The sequence below is a fragment of the Leucopleurus acutus genome (assembly GCF_964270905.1).
Source record: "Leucopleurus acutus genome assembly, chromosome: 9".
NCBI classification, from domain to species: Eukaryota; Metazoa; Chordata; class Mammalia; order Artiodactyla; family Delphinidae; genus Leucopleurus; species Leucopleurus acutus.
Window position 1 is genome coordinate 76,303,957 of NC_139144.1, and position 19,498 is coordinate 76,323,454.

A 19,498-nucleotide genomic window follows, 5' to 3' on the forward strand; every position below is an offset into this window, starting at 1 on the left:
AAATAACATGACATGACATAGCCAGTAAATAGCATATTATTTTTGTATTTCTCCTGGAATTATTTTATATGATGGTTATTACTGGTTCTGGGTATTTTTGAAATCCTGTAATTTTTAGCAAAGAAATGTCTAGATGTGACTCTGGTTCCTGAAACTCTAGCCAGTCATGGACCAAAAACATGCAGTTTTAAAATAAAATAATAAAGTTGGGATAACTGATGCTATTTTACATATATAGAAAATTTCAGACAATGAATTTTTATTTTGATTAGAAGTGTTGTATTAAAAAAAACCCTCTTGGGTTTAAGTATCAAGAATAAAAAGAAAAGTATACTATTATCATTTCTACACTATTTAAAGTGCACCTGAAAAACCAGCCCATCTTACAGTATCTTTCCAAGAGTAAAGATATTGAGTAGTTTAGTCAAGAATAGAGTAATAAGTTTTTTTTAATTGATTTAATTTATTTTTATTTTTATTTAGTTTTGGCTGCGTTGGGTCTTTGTTGCTGTGCAGGCTTTCTCTAGTTGCGGTGAGCAGGGGCTACTCTTCGTTGTAGTACACGGACTTCTCATTGAGGTGGCTTCTCTTGTTGCGGAGCACAGGCTCTAGGCACGCGGGCTCAGAAGTTGTGGCTTGTGGGCTCTAGAGCGCAGGCTCAGTAGTTGTGGCGCATGCGCTTAGTTGCTCTGCGGCATGTGGGATCTTCGACCAGGACCAGGGCTCGAACTGTGTCCCCTGCATTGGCAGGTGGATTGTTAACCACTGCGCCACCAGGGAAGTCCCACCTTGAAGTATTGATGCCTAATTGAATGTGAGGAGGAAAGGAGGTGAGGGAGTGGGAGGAATCCGGGTGGCATGATCCTCAGATTCCTGAATTAGGGAGCCGGAAGGGTGATGCCCATTCCCTGATGGAACTCTAGAAGGAAGAGCAGTTGGGGGTGAGGAAGTAATGAGTTCACTTTTGGATACGATGACCTCGGGGTGACTGTGCACCAGCCCACTGAGAGATGGTCAGGTAGTGGTGGGACATATCTGGGATGTCACTATTTCATGAATGGTCCCACTCAACAGCCACCCTTCACTCTTTATCTTTACCCTGCCTATACTATCAGTCACGAAGGCCTGTCAGTTCTACTTCCTTAATATGTAATTTCCACTTACATAAGTCTTGGTCATTTGGATTAGTGTGTGCAATGCCAAATAACTGTGAACACCTTAGCATTTCTACAAGGCCCTTCAAGATCAGACACTCTTCAGCTTTATCCCTCTCAACACTACTCCATGTGGAGCCTGCACTCCAGCCATACTGAAGCAGCTGAGGCTCTCACGAGATCTTGTTCTCACTCAATTCTGCATCCGAGCACAAAGACATGTCTCCAACCTCAACCCCCCCTCTGGCAGCACATCAGGGAGAGGCAATGATGAGTAAGATAGGGCTGACCCTACAGGATCTCCTAGTAGATAATCAAAAAACTGTAGCTCAACTGAGTCAGATTTATGTCCCTTCTTTGAGGTTCACCGACAGCAAAAAGTCAGGCCCCAGTCTATTCATTTAAATTAAGTAGGCAAACCTATTGCAGAGAATCTGGTGGGTTACTTAATCATCGCATAAAATAGACGTTTCATGTACTCATGTTGTTTTATTCTACTGAGAATCCAGGCATCATTGTTAGATAAAAAATTGTTTGGTAGTATGCTGCAATAAATATCTATAAAAAAGTATGTGTGTGTCAATTTCTCTTATCCTTGTCTGTATCACCGCTCTAGTAGATCAAATATATGGAGAAACCAGTAGCTGACAGTGAGATTGGAATTAGTGAAAATGTAACAGTAGTTCTATTATGTATGCCATAATACATAAAATACATGTAAAAAGTTAAAGGAGCTTGTTTTATTATGCAGGAAATGACAAGTAAGCAAAACAATATTTATAATAAAATATTCTCTTGAATGCTCAGAATTCTAAAAATGTCTTGGCTGTAGATTGGGTTAGCTGCCATTGTTTTATTACTATCCAATACATAGAAAGTGAAATTATTTATGGACAGAAACAGACTTTAAATTTTCATTTGGTAAAGGCAACGTTTCATTCAGTACAGACAAGAAACGTTTATAATTTACTTCTTGTTTAAAGTAGCCAGTTTAGAGTAAGCCAAAATTATCCCGGAGAATTGTTTATATTAAAAACAGGCTGAGAGTTGTTTGATCTGTCATCACCCCCCAGATTGGATGATAAACATTCTTCTTGTCAAGTTGTCTTTGGAAACCCCCTGTGCGGCTTCAAGGAAGACAAAACAAAGGTAAAAATAGTGTGCAACCCAAATCTTGCTTAACAGAATGATTTATCTTCAGGCCTACTAACCAGTGACAGGAGCACATCTAATTTTTTTCTAGTTGCTCCGCGTTTATTCATCCCTCTGAACCTAAATTCTGAGAGAAAGGAGTAGAGCGTTGGGTTTAAGACCTCGTACGCTGGCATCCATCATACTGCAAATGAATTTTGGCTCGAGCTCAAGGTAAAGTGCTCAGTCACTTTGTGCCTCAGTTTCCCTTATCTATATAATGGAGATTGTTGAAGGAATTAGGTGAGATTATACAGACCTTGGAACAGTGCCTGACATACAGGAAACCTCAACGTATGTCAAGAGTTTCCCTCAGCGCGCCACTTGGCTTGTCTTTCTAAATATTAGCATAATATAAATGGCATCAGAACGTGAGGGGCAAGGGCCACGTGATCCTTCCACGAAGGCCACTTGTAGGGGCCTTCAGAGAGTTAGCATTAAGGCTGGGAAAAAAAGGCAAGCGCGCCCGCGACCCGCGCGCGATTTCCCGCCGCGCCCGCGTCCCGGGCGGCGGGCGAGCTCCGGGGGCGCCGGGGCCGCGGCGGCGGCGACGGCGGCGGCGGCGGCGCGAGCGGCGCCTCCGGGCCGGTGAATCATCCCTGCAGACACCGAGAGCCGCGGCAGCAGAGAGCAGCGCCGGAAAAATGGCTGAAGCGGGCACGGGCTTTCTGGAGCAGCTCAAGTCCTGCATAGTTTGGTCTTGGACTTATCTCTGGACCGTATGGTTCTTCATCGTCCTCTTCCTGGTCTACATCCTGCGGGTGCCCTTGAAAATCAACGACAATTTGAGCACAGGTAAGGCCCGGGCAGCCGGGCCCGAGGCGCTCGCCCCTCCCCCGCCCCGGAAAGTTAGTGCAACTCGCCCGGGGCCGCGGCCAGCGGGGGCGGCCGGGCGCGCGCTCGAGGACGCGCCGGGTCCCGCGCACCGGATGCCCGCGGCCACCCGCCAAGGACGCGGCGCCTCGGCTGGCGGGGTAGACGGGGTTGTACGAAAGCGGCTGGCGGCCTTCGCGGCTCCGCGGCCCGGCGACCCCGCGGAGGAGGAGCAGCGCCGGCAGGCGGGCCTGACCGGCGGCTGTCGCTCCTGCGCCCGACGTGCTCGTCGGGCGGCGACAGAGGAGACGGAGGTCGGGAGGGAGGGAGTCCCCGCGTAAGCCCACTTGGCTGTCTGCGCGTGAACCCCGAGGGCTCCTCAGATTTGTACCGTGTCCTTCCTCACACGCTGTCGGCTGCGGGTGCAGAGCGTCCGAAGTGTAGTCGGACGAGGCGTGCCTCCAGATCCCGGCGCGACTCGGCCGGTCGCGGGCGCCCCCGTGAGGGTACTGCTCAGGGGTGCCCAGCGGCGAAGCCCCCAGAAGGAGTCGACCCCGCACCTGGGGCCGGGACTGCCCGCCTGTGAGCCCCCTGAGTTGCGGGCGAAGAGGTGTCTCTTTTAGATGGGGAGAGGGTTTCTCGAAAGTACTATCAGGGCTATGGATGACGTGTCAGGTTACCAGACGGAATGTCAAAGGGACAAAAGGAGAGATAGGAAATCTGGAATTTATGATGGTTTTAAATGGTCTTAGCCCTTCTCTCTCCCTTCTCCCCGTTTGCATAAAGCGTTGATAACTAGTCATGTTCAGAATCTTAGATAAAGCTCCACATGCTAAGAAGTGAGCCCCGCCGTGTGTCCTCTCCACGGTCGTAAGTGCAGAAGGTAATTAAACAGGATCTTAAACTTGCAGCCAGACAACTGAATCATTAAAAAACAACCACAGAGAAAACTCACACCAACAGTGACACTCCGGAGACAAATCAAAAACGCAAAGTATATTTTGCAGGAAGGGTTACAGTTCTTGAAGTCTGGAAATAGTTGTGCGACTCGTTAGAAAGGTCTTTTCTTTTTTAAAATTTCACAGTAATTTGGGAAATCCTTACATTCTTGAATGAATGCGTATGTATTCTACCTAATGTGTGATTTACATACTCCGGGAGTCAGGGGTCTGGAAATGCATTTTCCTCTGTGTTGTTAACTGCACTAAAACAATTTTTAGAATGTTTGAGATAATGTAGTCATTTTGTTAGGTACTTGTGCTTTTATTTATTTTTAAAATTTATTTATTTTTGGCTGCATTGGGTCTTTGTTGCTGCGCGTGGGCTTTCTCTAGTTGCGGTGAGCGGGGGCTACTCTTCTTTGTGGTGTGCGGGCTTCTCATTGCGGTGGCTTCTCTTGTTGCAGAGCACGGGCTCTAGGTGTGCGGGCATCAGTAGTTGTGGCATGCGGGCTCTAGATCGTAGGCTCAGTAGTTGTGGCACACAGGCTTAGTGGCTCTGCGACATGTGGGTTCTTCCCGGAGCAGGGCTTGAACCCATGTCCCCTGCATTGGCAGGCGGATTCTTAACCACTACGCCACGAGGGGAGCCCCTACTTGTGCTATTAAATACTAAGCCTCATATACCTTGATTTCTTTAACTTGAACTCATGTTCATATTCACATTTGTTTCATAGTATCCCTTGGGATGGTACTCCTGGGGTGCAGATAGGACTCTGCACCCTAGAATCATCTTGCCATTTTTATAGGAGCTGCTCAGCCCTTGGATGCAGTCATCCTAGTGATGATGGCTTTCTGGCTTTTCCATCTGTTAGAGTGGTTGCTTATCAGAGTATTCTTCCTTGCTTTTGGTTTCCTTGCCTTTGGCAAATATATCTCTAAGATACCTTCACCTCACGGCATGTGGGGTCTTAGTTCCATGTGGGATCTTAGTTCCCCAATCAGGGATGGAAACCGGGTGCCCTGCATTGGAAGGCAGGGTCTTAACCACTGGACCACTGGGAAAGTCCCCAAAGTTTTGTTATCTTTAGAAGTTGCTTGAATATATGAGGCCATGGAGTCATATATTTATTGGTAAGTGGGTTTGATTTTTTTCTCCCAAAAAATTCATTGTAAGGTTTAAAAATTGTGAACGTTTCTCATTTAATACACATTTAAAATTTTTATTTCAGAACACACATTTGTAATACTACATTTTCTTAAAGTAGGTTAAATAATCATCTACGTGTGTATATGTGTGCATGTGCCCATACGTGCCACATACCAATGCTTTATACAGAACAGGCAAGAAGCAAAATACCTACTGGTAATATGTGTAATTTAAAAAAATATATATTTATTTATTTGGCCTCCCCGGGTCTTAGTTGCGGGTCTTGGGATCTTCTTTGCCACATGCGGGATCTTTAGTTGTGGCATGCGGAATCTTTAGTTGGGGCATGAGGGAATCTTTTAGTTGCAGCATTCGGGATTTAGTCCCTGACCAGGGATCGAACCCGGGCCCCCTGCATTGGGAGTGCGAAGTCTTGACCACTGCACCACCAGGGAAGTCCCAATATGTGTAATTTTTAAGGAAGAAAATTGTTAGGTCCTCTCCCAGCAACTTTAAATCTAGTATTTCTCACAAACACCTTTGTTACTTTGCATTAGGGTCATTTCTCATTTAGGCTTCTAAGAGATAGAGGAAATATGAAGACGAGGTATGAGATTCAGGCCGTCTGGGCTGAATCTCATCAGACACATGATAGAGGGAACCTGAGACTATTTATCCCAGTGATGCTGGACTTCTGTTTTCAGTGTGGTTTTACCTATATTTTAGTCATAAAAGAAGGTAAAGGAGAAGCACACAGAGAGTACATCTCTCTCTGCCACTTCTGTGAGAAGGTAAGGGGAGAAGGGGACATTGGACCCTCCTATGGTGGAACTTGTCCTTTCAGGGAGATCTAAATGGGTTCTAATGGGACTAATTTTGCTGTTCCTAAGTGCAATGGTGCTTGTCTCTTCCTGTGATGATGAAAGCACATGTCCCTGGAGAGGCTGTTGAATCTAGAGCTGCTTTTAGGAAGCTGTGGGTGGCCCAGGCCTCCTTCCTTAGGGAAGCTGACACTATTGACTGATTTGCAGATATTGAAAAATTCTTGCATTCCTGGGATAAATTCTACCTGATCATGGTGTATGATCCTTTTAATGTATTGTTGGATTTGGTTTGCTAGTATTTTGTTGAGGATTTTTGCGTCCATGTTCATCAGTGATACTGGCCTGTAATTTCCTTTTTTTGTGATATCTTTGTATGGTTTTCTTATTCTTTTTTAATTTTTGAACTTAATTCTATTTTTTTTTTATACAGCAGGTTCTTATTAGTCATCAGTTTTATACACATCAGTGTATACATGTCAATCCCAATCTCCCAATTCATCACACCACCACCACCACCCCCTGCTGCTTTCCCCCCTTGGTGTCCATATGTTTGTTCTCTACATCTGTGTCTCAATTTCTGCCCTGCAATCCGGTTCATCTGTACCATTTTTCTAGGTTCCACATATATGCGTTAATATACGGTATTTGTTTTTCTCTTTCTGACTTCACTCTGTATGACAGTCTCTAGATGCATCCACGTCTCTACAAATGACCCAATTTTGTTCCTTTTTATGGCTGAGTAATATTCCATTGTATATATGTACCACATCTTCTTTATCCATTTGTCTGTCGATGGGCATTTAGGTTGCTTCCATGACCTGGCTATTGTAAATAGTGCTGCAATGAACATTGGGGTGCATGTGTCTTTTTGAATTATGCTTTTCTTTGGGTATATGCCCAGTAGTGGGATTGCTGAGTCATATGGTAGTTCTATTTTTCGTTTTTTTAAGGAACCTCCATACTGTTCTCCATAGTGGTTGTATCAATTTACATTCCCACCAACAGTGCAAGAGGGTTCCCTTTTCTCCACTCCCTCTCCAGCATTTGTTGTTTGTAGATTTTCTGATGATGCCCCTTCTAACTGGTGTGAGGTGATACCTCATTGTAGTTTTGATTTGCATTTCTCTAATAATTAGTGATGTTGAGCAGCTTTTCATGTGCTTCTTGGCCATCTGTATGTCTTCTTTGGAGAAATGTCTATTTAGGTCTTCTGCCCATTTTTGGATTGGGTTTGTTTTTTTTAATATTGAGCTGCATTTCTTTTTAGTATTCAGCTGCAAATTTATATATTTTGGAGGTTACTCCTTTGTCCATTGATTCGTTTGCAACTATTTTCTCCCATTGTGAGGGCTGTCTTTTTGTCTTCTTTATGGTTTCCTTTGCTGTGCAAAAGCTTTGAAGTTTCATTAGGTTCCATTTGTTTATTTTTGTTTTTATTTCCATTACTCTAGGAGGTGGATCAAAAAAGATCTTGCTGTGATTTATGTCAAAGAGTGTTCTTCCTATGTGTTCCTCTAAGAGTTTTATAGATCCCAGTCTTACATTTAGGTCTGTAATCCATTTTGAGTTTATTTTTGTGTATGGTGTTGGGGAGTGTTCTAATTTCATTCTTTTACATGTAGCTGTCCAGTTTTCCCAGTACCACTTATTGAAGAGACTGTCTTTTCTCCATTATATATCCTTGCCTCCTTTGTCATAGATTAGTTGACCATAGGTGCGTGGGTTTATCTCTGGGCTTTCTATCTTGTTCCATTGATATATATTTCTGTTTTTGTGCCAGTACCATATTATCTTGATTACTGTAGCTTTGTAGTATAGTCTGAAGTGAGGGAGTCTGATTCCTCCAGCTCTGTTTTTTTCCCTCAAGACTGCTTTGGCTATTTGGGGTCTTTTGTGTCTCCATACAAATTTTAAGAGTTTTTGTTCTAGTTCTGTAAAAAATGCCATTGGTAATTTGATAGGGATTGCATTGAATATGTAGATTGCTTTGGGTAGTATAATCATTTTCACAATATTGATTCTTCCAATCAAAGAATATGATATATCTTTTCATCTGTTCATATCATCTTTAATTTCTTTCATCAGTGTCTTATAGTTTTCTGCATACAGGTCTTTTGTCTCCCTAGAAAGGTTTATTCCTAGGTATTTTATCCTTTTTGTTGTAATGGTAAATGGGAGAGTTTCCTTAATTTCTCTTTCAGATTTTTCATCATTAGTGTATAGGAATGCAAGAGATTTCTGTGCATTAATTTTGTATCCTGCTGCTTTACCAAATTCATTGATTAGCTCTAGCAGTTTTCTTGTGGCATCTTTAGGATTCTCTACGTATAGTATCATGTCATCTGCAAACAGTGACAGTTTTACTTCTTATTTTCCAATTTGGATTCCTTTTATTTCTTTTTCTTCTCTGTTTGCCATGGCTAGGACGTCCAAAACTATGTTGAATAATAGTGGTGAGAGTGGACATCCTTGTCTTATTCCTGATCTTAGAAGAAATGCTTTTAGTTTTTTACCATTGAGAATGATGTTTGCTGTGGGTTTGTCATATATGGCCTTTATTATGTTGAAGTAGGTTCCCTCTTTGCGCACTTTCTGGAGAGATTTATCATAAATGGATGTCGAATTTTGTCAAAACCTTTTTCTGCATCTATTAAGATGATCATATGGTTTTATTCTTCAATTTGTTAATATGGTTTATCACATTGATTGATTTGCATATATTGAAGAATCCTTGCATCCCTGGGATAAATCCCACTTGATCATGGTGTATGATCCTTTTAATGTGTTGGTGGATTCTGTTTTCTAGTATTTTGTTGAGGATTTTTGCATCTATATTCATCAGTGATATTGGTCTGTAATTTTCTTTTTTTGTAGTATCTTTGTCTGGTTTTGGTATCAGGGTGATGGTGGCCTCATAGAATGAGTTTGGTGGTGTTCCTTCCTCTGCAATTTTTTGGAAGAGTTTGAGAAGGATGGGTGTTAGCTCTTCTCTAAATGTTTGATAGAATTCACCTGTGAAGCCAGGTGGTCCTGGACTTTTCTTTGTTGGAAGATTTTTAATCACAGTTTCAATTTCATTATTTGTGATTGGTCTGTTCATATTTTCTATTTCTTCCTGGTTCAGTCTTGGAAGGTTATACCTTTCTAAGAATTTGTCCATTTCTTCCAGGTTGTCCATTTTATTGGCATAGAGTTGCTTGTAGTAGTCTCTCAGGATGCTTTGTATTTCTGCAGTGTCTGTTGTAACTTCTCCTTTTTCATTTCTAATTTTATTGATTTGAGTCCTCTCCCTCTTTTCCTTGATGAGTCTGGCTAATGGTTTATCAATTTTGTTTATCTTCTCAAAGAACCAGCTTTTAGTTTTATTGATCTTTGCTATTGTTTTCTTTGTTTCTATTTCATTTATTTCTGCTCTGATCTTTATGATTTCTTTCCTTCTGCTAACATTGGGTTTTGTTTGTTCTTCTTTCTCTAGTTCCTTTAGGTGTAAGGTTAGATTGTTTATTTGAGATTTTTCTTGTTTCTTGAGGTAGGCTTGTATAGCTATAAGCTTCCCTCTTAGAACTGCTTTTGCCGCATCCCGTAGCTTTTGGACCATCATGTTTTCATTGGCATTTGTCAGTAGGTATTTTTTGATTTCCTCTTTGATTTCTTCAGTGATCTCTTGGTTATTTAGTAAAGTGTTGTTTAGCCTCCCTATGTTTGTGTTTTTTACATTTTTTTCCCTGTAGTTGATTTCTAATCTCTTAGCTTTGTGGTCAGAAAAGATGCTTGATATGATTTCAATTTTCTTAAATTTACTGAGGCTTGATTTGTGACCCAAGATGTGATCTATCCTGGAGAATGTTCCATGTGCACTTGAGAAGAAAGTGTGTTCTGTTGTTTTTGGATGGAATGTCCTATAAATATCCATTTAATATATCTGGTCTATTGTGTCATTTAACGCTTGTGTTTCCTGATTAATTTTCTGTTTGGATGATCTGTCCATTGGTGTAAGTGAGTTGTTAAAGTCCCGCACTATTATTGTGTTACTGTTGATTTCCACTTTTATAGCTGTTAGCAGTTGCCTTATGTATTGAGGTGCTCCTATTTTGGGTGCATATATATTTATAATTGTTATATCTTCTTCTTGGATTGATCCCTTGATTATTATGTAGTGTCCTTCCTTGTCTTTTGTAACGTTCTTTATTTTAATATCTATTTTATCTGTTATGAGTATTGCTACTCCAGCTTTCTTTTGATTTCCATTTGCATGGAATTCTTTTTCCATCCCCTCACTTTCAGTCTGTATGTGTCCCTAGGTCTGAAGTGAGTCTCTTGTAGGCAGCATATATATGGGTCTTGTTTTTGTTTCCATTCAGCATGCCTGTGTCTTTTGCTTGGAGCATTTAATCCATTCACGTTTAATTATCGATATGTATGTTCCTATGACCATTTTCTTAATTGTTTTGGGTTTGTTTTTGTAGGTCCTTTTCTTCTCTTGTGTTTCCCACTTAGAGAAGTTCCTTTAGCATTTGTTGTAGAGCTGGTTTGGTGGTGCTGATTTCTCTTAGCTTTTGCTTGTCTGTAAAGCTTTTGATTTCTCCATCGAATCTGAATGAGATCCTTGCTGGGTAGAGTAATCTTGGTTGTAGGTTCTTCCCTTTCATCACTTTAAGTATATCATGCAACTCCCTTCTGGCTTGTAAAGCTTCTGCTGAGAAATCAGCTGTTAACCTTATGGGGGTTCCCCTGTATATTATTTGTCACTCTTCCCTTGCTGCTTTCAATAATTTTTCTTTGTCTTTAATTTTTGCCAGTTTGATTACTATGTGTCTCAGCATGTTTCTCCTTAGGTTTATCCTGTATGGGAGACTCTGCACTTCCTCGACGTGTGTGGCTATTTCCTTTCCCATTTTAGGGAAGTTTTTGACTATAATCTCTTCAAATATTTTCTCTGGTCATTTCTCTCTCTCTTCTCCTTCTGGGACCCTTATAATGCGAATATTGTTGCATTTAATGTTTTCCCAGAGGTCTCTTAGGCTGTCTTCATTTATTTTCATTCTTTTTTCTTTATTCTGTTCTGGCAGCAGTGAATTCCACCATTCTGTCTTCCAGGTCACTTATCCGTTCTTCTGCCTCATTTATTTTGCTATTGATTCCTTCTAGTGTATTTTTCATTTCAGTTATTGTATTGCCCATCTCTGTTTGTTCTTTAATTCTTCTAGATCTTTGTTAAACATTTCTTGCATCTTCTTGATCTTTGTCTCCATTCTTTTTCTGAGGTCTTGGATCATCTTCACTATCATTCTGAATTCTTTTTCTGGAAGGTTGCCTATCTCTACTTCATTTAGTTGTTTTTCTGGAGTGTTATCTTGTTCCTTCATCTGGTACATAGCCCTCTGCCTTTTTATCTTGTTTGTCTTTCTTTGAATGTGGTTTTTTTCCCACAGGCTGCAGGATTGTAATTCTTGCTTCTGCTGTCTGTCCTCTAGTGGATGAGGCTATCTAAGAGGCTTGTGTAAGTTTCGTGATGGGAGGGACTGGTGGTGGGTAGAGCTGGCTGTTGCTCTGGTGAGCAGAGCTCAGTAAAACTTTAATCCGCTTGTCTGCTAATGGGTGGGGCTGGGTCCCCTCCCTACTGGTTGTTTGGCCTGAGGCGACCCAACACTGGAGCCTACCCAGGCTCTTTGGTGGGGCTAGTGACCGGCTTTGGGAGGGCTCATGCCAAGGAGTACTTCCCAGAACTTCTGCTACCAGTGTCCTTGTCCTCACGGTGAGACCGAGCCACCCTCCGCCTCTGCAGGAGACCCTCCGACACTGGTAGGTAGGTCTGGTTCAGTCTCTGTGGGGTCACTGCTCCTTCCCCTGGGTCCCGATGTGCACACTACTTTGTGTGTGCCCTCCGAGAGTGGAGTCTCTTTTTCCCCCAGTCCTGTCTAAGTCCTGCAATCAAATCCCGCTAGCCTTCAAAGTCTGATTCTCTAGGAATTCCTCCTCCTGTTGCCAGACCCCAAGATTCGTAAGCCTGACATGGGGCTCAGAACCTTCACTCCAGTGTGTGGACTTCTGTGGTATAACTGTTCTCCAGTCTGTGAGTCACCCACCAGCAGTTATGGGATTTGATTTTACTGTGATTGCGCCCCTCCTACCATCTCATTGTGGCTTCTCCTTTACTTTGGATGTGGGGTATCTTTTTTGATGAGTTCCAGTGTCTTCCTGTCAATGATTGTTCAGCAGTTAGTTGTGATTCCGGTGTTCTTGCAAGAGGGAGTGAGAGCATGTCCTTCTACTCCGCCATCTTGAACCAATCTCCTTTGTATGGTTTTGGTGTCAGGGTGATGTTGGTCTCAAAGAATGAGTTTGGAAGTGTTCCTTGCTCTGCAGGTTTTTGGAATAGTTTGAGGAGGATAGGTGTTAACTCTTCTCTAAATGTTTGGTAGAATTCACCTGTGAAACCATCTTCTGTTTTTTTGGGAGTTTTTAAATTTAAATCTCATAATGAAAAATGAATTTCGGAAAGACAAAGAAGGAAACAAACATATTAGGAATAGCACACAGTGGTTAGTTTGATAATTGATTTTTGATGTTCTGCCCTTGAGTTGGATAGGAGAATGTTAAAATAGTTCTATGATTTACTGAAAATATAATGAACTTTTAACAAGATTTTTAAAAACCCCAAATTATATTGTTACTTGTCAGTTTTCAAGTGAATTAATTATCCTAAAACAGTGCTTTTCCAAAAGGGCAGAAAATTAATTGTAGACAGGAGCAGTCATGCAGGATATTATTCAAGAAAAACAGTAGCATAGATTAATCTTTTTTTTTTTTTTTTTTTACCGGTACGCGGGCCTCTCACTGTTGTGGCCTCTCCCATTGCGGAGCACAGGCTCCGGACGCGCAGGCTCAGCGGCCATGGCTCACAGGCCTAGCCGCTCCGCGGCATGTGGGATATTCCCAGACCGAGGCACGAACCTGCGTCCCCTACATCGGCAGGTGGACTCTCAACCACTGCGCCACCAGGGAAGCCCTATTTCTCTATTTTTAACATAAATATACAAACTATATTTTGTAGAATCCTTTTAGATTTACAGAAGCTTACTAAAATAGTACAGAGAGTTCCCATATACCTAACATCCAGTTTCCCCTATTACTAATATCTTACATTATTATGGTACATTTGTTTCAATTAAGGAACCAATATTGACACATCATTTTTTAAAAATTATTTTATTGAAGTATAGTTGATTTACAATGTTGTGTTAGTTTCTGGTTTACAGCAAATGATTCAGATATATATATCTGAATATATATATGTAATAGTTTGCATTTGCTAATCCCAAACTCCCAGTCCATCCCTCCCGCACCTCCCCTTCCCCATGGCAATCACAAGTCTGTTCTCTATGGCTGTGAGTCTGTTTCTGTTTCATAGATAAATTCATTTGTGACACATCATTTTTAATTGAAGTCTATACATCATTCAGATTTCCTCAGTTTTTACCAAATGTCCTTTTACTATGTTCCAGGATTCCATCCAGTATACCACACTACATTGTTGTCATGTCTCCTTAGACTTCTTTTGGTTGTGACAGGGTTTCATATTTTTCTGGTTTTTGATGACCTTGATAGTTTTGAGGAGTATTGGTTAGGTGTTTTGTAGACTCTTCCTGAACTGGGATATGTCAGGAGTTTTTCTCATGATTTTTCTTGGATTATGGATTTGGGGAGGGAGGACCACAGAGGTAAAACGCCATTTTCATTACATATCATGGGTACATACCATCAATTTGATTTGTCACTGTTGATGTTGACCTTGATCACCTGACTGAGGTGGTTTAGTGTTTGTCAACTTCTACACTGTAAAGCTACTCCCCTCTCCCCTTCAAATACTGTACTACTAAAATGGAAGTCACTTTGCACAGCCCATGCTTCTGGAGTGAAGTTTTGCTTCCCTTTGTAAAAATAAACAGAGACCACCCAAAAGGAATAAGTAAAGGCTGTTTATTCAGAGCTTGCTATAGCAAGGAAGAACTTCACCAAGAATTGTTCACCATTTTGGAAACTCAGGACTCCAATAGCAATACCATTTGTAGTATCTGAGTCGCTAATATGACATACTTGTATCGGCCTGCATTGGTAGTTGTTGCATTCATGGTGATGCTATGTAAGGGTACAAGTGTCTGTCTACTTCATTAAATGTTTTACCAAAGTCATGAAAACATTTGCATTCTGAATACAATTGTATTTTTTAAACAGGGCCAGAGTGAGGCATGTGAGGTGCCTGGGTGCAGAATTTAAGGAGCTACTCTCTCTCAGTCCTGCAGGTGCAGCTTCAGCATTTGCATGACTTTGCCCTAAATTTTATACCCTAGGTGCCTTGCTCGCCTTATCCCTTATCCTGCCCTTGATTACAAATTGTGTTCTGTTTACTTCTTCTTTATATTAGAGTTAGGATATTATATTGGTTATTTTTGAAATTTATGTGTGAGAGTAGGTAGATTATTAAGTTTGTTATAGGATAGAAAGAGGGTGTTTAAAATTAGTTTTTATAAAAGGTGTTAGATCTGATTGGACTGAGAACCACTGCTGTAGGGCATATATTTGGAAGTGTCCCTTCCTTAGCCATATCAGCATCTTCAGTTTTATTGGATATTTCCAGATTAATTTACATATGATTGTATTAGTCAGAGATTGCTGCAGTAATGCTACATAAAACAAAACAAAACAAAACAAAAAAACACTTTAAAACTTAGTGGCTTAAAACAACAAGTGTTCGGGGCTTCCCTGGTGGCGCAGTGGTTGAGAGTCTGCCTGCCGATGCAGGGGACGCGGGTTCGTGCCCCGGTCCGGGAAGATCCCACATGCCACGGAGCGGCTGGGCCCGTGAGCCATGGCCGCTGAGCCTGCACGTCTGGAGCCTGTGCTCAGCAATGGGAGAGGCCACAACAGTGAGAGGCCTTCGTACAGCAAAGAAAAAAACAAAACCAAAAACAAACCAAAAAACAATAAGTATTTATTTTTCCCTGTTGCAACTCAAATGTGCTTGGTTGGATTCCTGACTCCAGACATCGGGCTCCAGGCTCCAGGCTACAGATTAGGTTAAGGTCGGATTCAGGTCTGCTCCATGTCTCTCATTCTGCTGGACAAGTAGCTACCCAATCTTCTCATGCAACATGGCAAGAGCAAAAAGAAGGCAAGTGGAAATATGTAAAACCTCATGTGGGTCATATCTAGAACTGGCCTACTGTCTCCTTCTCTGTCACTTCTGCCTACTTTCCATTGGTGAGAGCAAGTCGTAAGCCCAACATCTGTGGGGTAGGGAAGTGTACTCTGCTTATTCTGCAGAGCCATCTGGAAAAGTTGTGGATCATAATTCCAATACAAGGAGGGTATGAAGAATTATGACCCATGATTCAGTTTACTACAATGGTTGTACCATTATATACTCTACCAGTCATGTATGCAAGCTTCTATTTCTCAGCATCTTCAAGATCTTGATGTTACCAGACTTCAACATTTTTGCTAGTTTGATGCGTGCCAAATGACATATTGTTATTTTAATTTGCATTTCCAATTGTATATGTCTATTCAAAATATTTACTATATACTTGTTTTTAAAGATTAGTTTTTCTTCCACTATAAAGTCAGTTAATAAGAATAATAAAATCTTTTTGTGATGAAAACAAAAATTTGGAATATGAGATTATGATGGTTGTAATTAGTTACAAACTCTGGCAACCAATTTCTATTCTTTTGCTTACATGATGTCAGATATTCTGAAGAATATTAAAAATGTCTATACTCTTTTTTAAATAAATTTATTTATTTTTAAAATTTATTTTTGGCTGTGTTGGGTCTTTGTTGCTTCACGCAGGCTTTCTCTAGTTGCGGTGAGCGGGGGCTACTCTTCATTGCCATGCGTGGGCTTCTCATTGCAGTGGCTTCTCTTGTTGTGGAGCATGGGCTCTAGGCGTGCAGGCTTCAATAGTTGTGGCTCGCAGGTTCTAGAGTGCAGGCTCCGTAGTTGTGGCACACGGGCTTAGTTGGCACACGGGCTTAGTTGTCCCGCGGCACATGTGATCTTCCCGGACCAGGGCTTGAACCCATGTCCCCTGCACTGGCAGGCGGATTCTTAACCACTGCACCACCAGGGAAGCCCTATACTCTGTTTTTGAAAGACCCTTTTAGTTCTGACATTATGATTCTGTGGACATGGTGCATTTACAGTTTTCTTTCTACTTAGTAATCTAATTCTGTTGAATCCATTTAGTAAGTCAGGTATACGCTATGTATTCCAAACTACTCTTTTGAAAATGTGACTGGTTATTACAGAATATGCTGCTGTTGTGAGTTTCAGTAAACGGATTTCTGGGGTGTTTCTCTGGGAAGAGTGCTTCCTCTTTACTGGCACTGCTCCATCTGGAGGCAGCGCTTACCGGTGGACTCCATCCAGGTGAGAGAGGCGTGGGGAGGAAGAAAGGCACCCACAGAGTTTCTGCCTTGTATTGAGTGGGCCAAAAAGTTCCTTTGACTTTTCAGTAAAAAAAAAAAAAAGACACATTTTTCAGTTTCACCAAGAAGTTTATTGGACAATGTATTCACCGTTTTGTTCCACTACCTTCTGCCATTTTTCAGGCAACTTCGTAATTCCATCTTCCCAAAACTATTTATCTTTTTGAGCAAAGAACTGGTCCAGGTGCCGTTTACAGTCTTTCAGGGAATTGAAATTTTCTCCATTAAGAGAATATTGTAAAGACCGAAATAAATGGATATCTGAAGGTGCAATGTCTGGTGAATATAGTGGATGAATCAGAACTTCCTAGCCAAGCTGTAACAGTTTTTGCCTGGTCAGCAAAGAAACAGGCAGCCTTGCGTTATCCTGATGGAAGAGTATACGTTTTCTGTTGACTAATTCTGGACGCTTTTCGTCAAGTGCTGCTTTCAGTTGGTCTAATTGAGAGCAGTATTTGTTGGAATTAATCATTTGGTTTTCCGGAAGGAGCTCTGTATAATAGAGGACTCCTTTCCAATCCCACCATATACACAACATCACCTTCTTTGGATGAAGACTGGCCTTTGGTGTGGTTGATGGTGGTTCATTTCGCTTGCCCCACGGTCTCTTCCATTCCACATTATTGTACAGTATCCACTTTTTATCACCCGTCACAATTTGTTTTAAAAACGGAACATTTTCATTATGTTTCAATAGAGAATTGCATGTGGAAATACGGTCAAGGAGGTTTTTTTCACTTAACTTATGTGGAACCCAAGCATCAAAGCGATTAACATAACCAAGCTGGTGCAAATGATTTTCAGCACTTGATCTGGATATTCTGAGTATGTCAGCTATCTCCCGCATGGTATAATGTTGATTGTTCTCAATTAATGTCTCAATTTGATCGCTGTCAACTTCAACTGGTCTACCCGTCTGTGGAGCATTGTCCAGTGGTAATCTCCAACACGAAACTTCACAAACCACTTTTGACATGTTTGATCAGTCACAGCACCTTCTCCAAACACTGCACAAAACTATTTATGTGTTTCAGTTGAGTTTCTGCCTTTCTTGAAATAATAAAGCATAATATGCCGAAAATGTTGCTTTTTTTCTTCCATCTTCAATATTAAAATGGCTACACAAAAATTCACCAATTTTGATGTCTTTTTTTAAAATGCACACTGATATGACAGCTGTCACTTACAATCTAACAAAATTGTTCCGAATGAAGTTAAAGACAACTAAGCGCTTCTAGAGCCATCTTATGGAAACAAACAAACGAAACTTTTGGCCAACCCAATACATATAATCCCATTTATGCTGGATCAGACAGGTTAGTCCGAGAATGGTGGTGTTTCTAGAGAAGCACAGGCCATTACTGACAACAATAACAAAAATGAGTGGAAAGAAATTTCATTCTGTACTGTTAGTTCTTAATGGAGATACAATGCATAACCCCAGTGCATTTCTAGTGTCTGCTTTGTCTGCTGTTCCTCATATATCACCCTGCCCTTTGTTCTTTCTCCTGTTCCCAGTCAGCCAGGACTTTTACTCTCCTTACTCTCTTCAGCCTCAGTGTTTTATTGCAGAGAGTGACTCTTCAATAGCCCTTTTCTCTCTTTCTACTGTCTCAGGTCCTCTCTTGTCTCTTAGGTCTAGTGCTTCTCTGCCCATTTTTTTATTCTGCATCACAGAAAGCCTGGGGACAGTGGACTAGGAGAGTCTCTTGGATTTTGAGGCTGGTGGAGTGAAGGTCTGGGTAGAGTATTGATTTGGATTTTCTTTGGCAGGCTGTGGACAGAGTGAGGACGTCTATGCATAGGCCACCATTAATGCCTTTTGTGCTGTCACACAAGGAAGGGAAGGCTGGTTTGGGGCTCTAGGGGTGTGCCCAGTTCTTCCTTTTGCCCCAGCAGCCCCGTGGCCAGGAGCCATCCTTTAGAAAAAATACGGAAAGGAGGCAGGGCCTTCAAAGAGACAGCCATTGAGGCACTCCTGGTTTCTGTGGGACTGCTAAGGCTTGGTATTGCCAAGGCAGGTCTGTTCTACAATAGTATGTGGAATATGTTTCTTTTACAGGTGGGAGAAAAGCCACCTCTTCATCAGGGATCGGTATATCCTTTCCTGCTGGAATAGCACTTTTTTTTTTTTGCTGCACTGCACAGCACATGGGCTCTCGGTTCCCCTACCAGGAACTGAACCTGCGCCCCCTGCAGTGGAAGCACGGAGTCCTAACTACTGGACCGCCAGGGAGGTCCCCAGAATAGCACATTCTTACGTGACTTGATACTCAGATGTTCAGGTCTTTTCTGTGTGATTCTTTCACTTTTAAGTGTGATTTTTAGAACTCCCATGGCTTAGTTTTGGTGAATCCCTCTCCCGCATCCCCCATCCCTTAAATACCTTTGCACAGTTGTCCTCACTGCAGCTACATCAGGGCCATCGTGCCTGCTTGGCTTGGTCCTAGAGCGGTGATTTTAATCTGGAGTGTAGCTGACTGGGGCACCAAATCCTGAATGGTAATGAGGTTTTAATCTTGAGGCTGCGGTTTCAGTAGATGGGCTGGCGATGTCAGGATTCTCTTTGACAGGCTAGTGGTCGGTGACTTGCTATATTCTTCAGCAGCAACACATTTTATTCTGTTAGGTAAGCAGGGAAAGGTTAGTTTTTGGTGCCAAGAGCTTAGTTGAGTCATTCCTTCGCCCCTTCTGGCCATCCTCACATCTTTTGGTAAGACAGGTACACTTACTGGCTGTTGGCAGTCTTCAAAGAGAGAAACAGTAGGTTGGGGAGGCTGGGTCAGTATACATGGAACAGCATGTCTCTTGCCAGGGAAGGGACAGGCTGCTTCCTGATCTGTAGGTGTGAGGTTTTCTGATGCCTTCAGACCTGCTTTTCCTTGGAGGCCCAGCTATCACAGGGGTTAGTGAGGATGAATCCCAGTTCCGATGTCT

General features: G+C 41.9%; 1 protein-coding gene across 2 annotated transcripts in view; it reads left to right on the top strand.

Annotated features, from left to right (window-relative positions):
• Positions 1-2,806: 2,806 nt before the first annotated feature.
• Positions 2,807-19,498, top strand: part of ST7 (suppression of tumorigenicity 7) — a 254,785-nt gene continuing 238,093 nt past the window's right edge. For both annotated transcript variants that reach the window (XM_082845894.1, XM_082845893.1), the window contains exon 1: positions 2,807-3,140. In XM_082845894.1, coding sequence (XP_082702020.1) covers positions 2,990-3,140 — 151 coding nt within the window. In that variant the 5' untranslated portion in view covers positions 2,807-2,989. The remainder of the gene's footprint in view (positions 3,141-19,498) is intronic.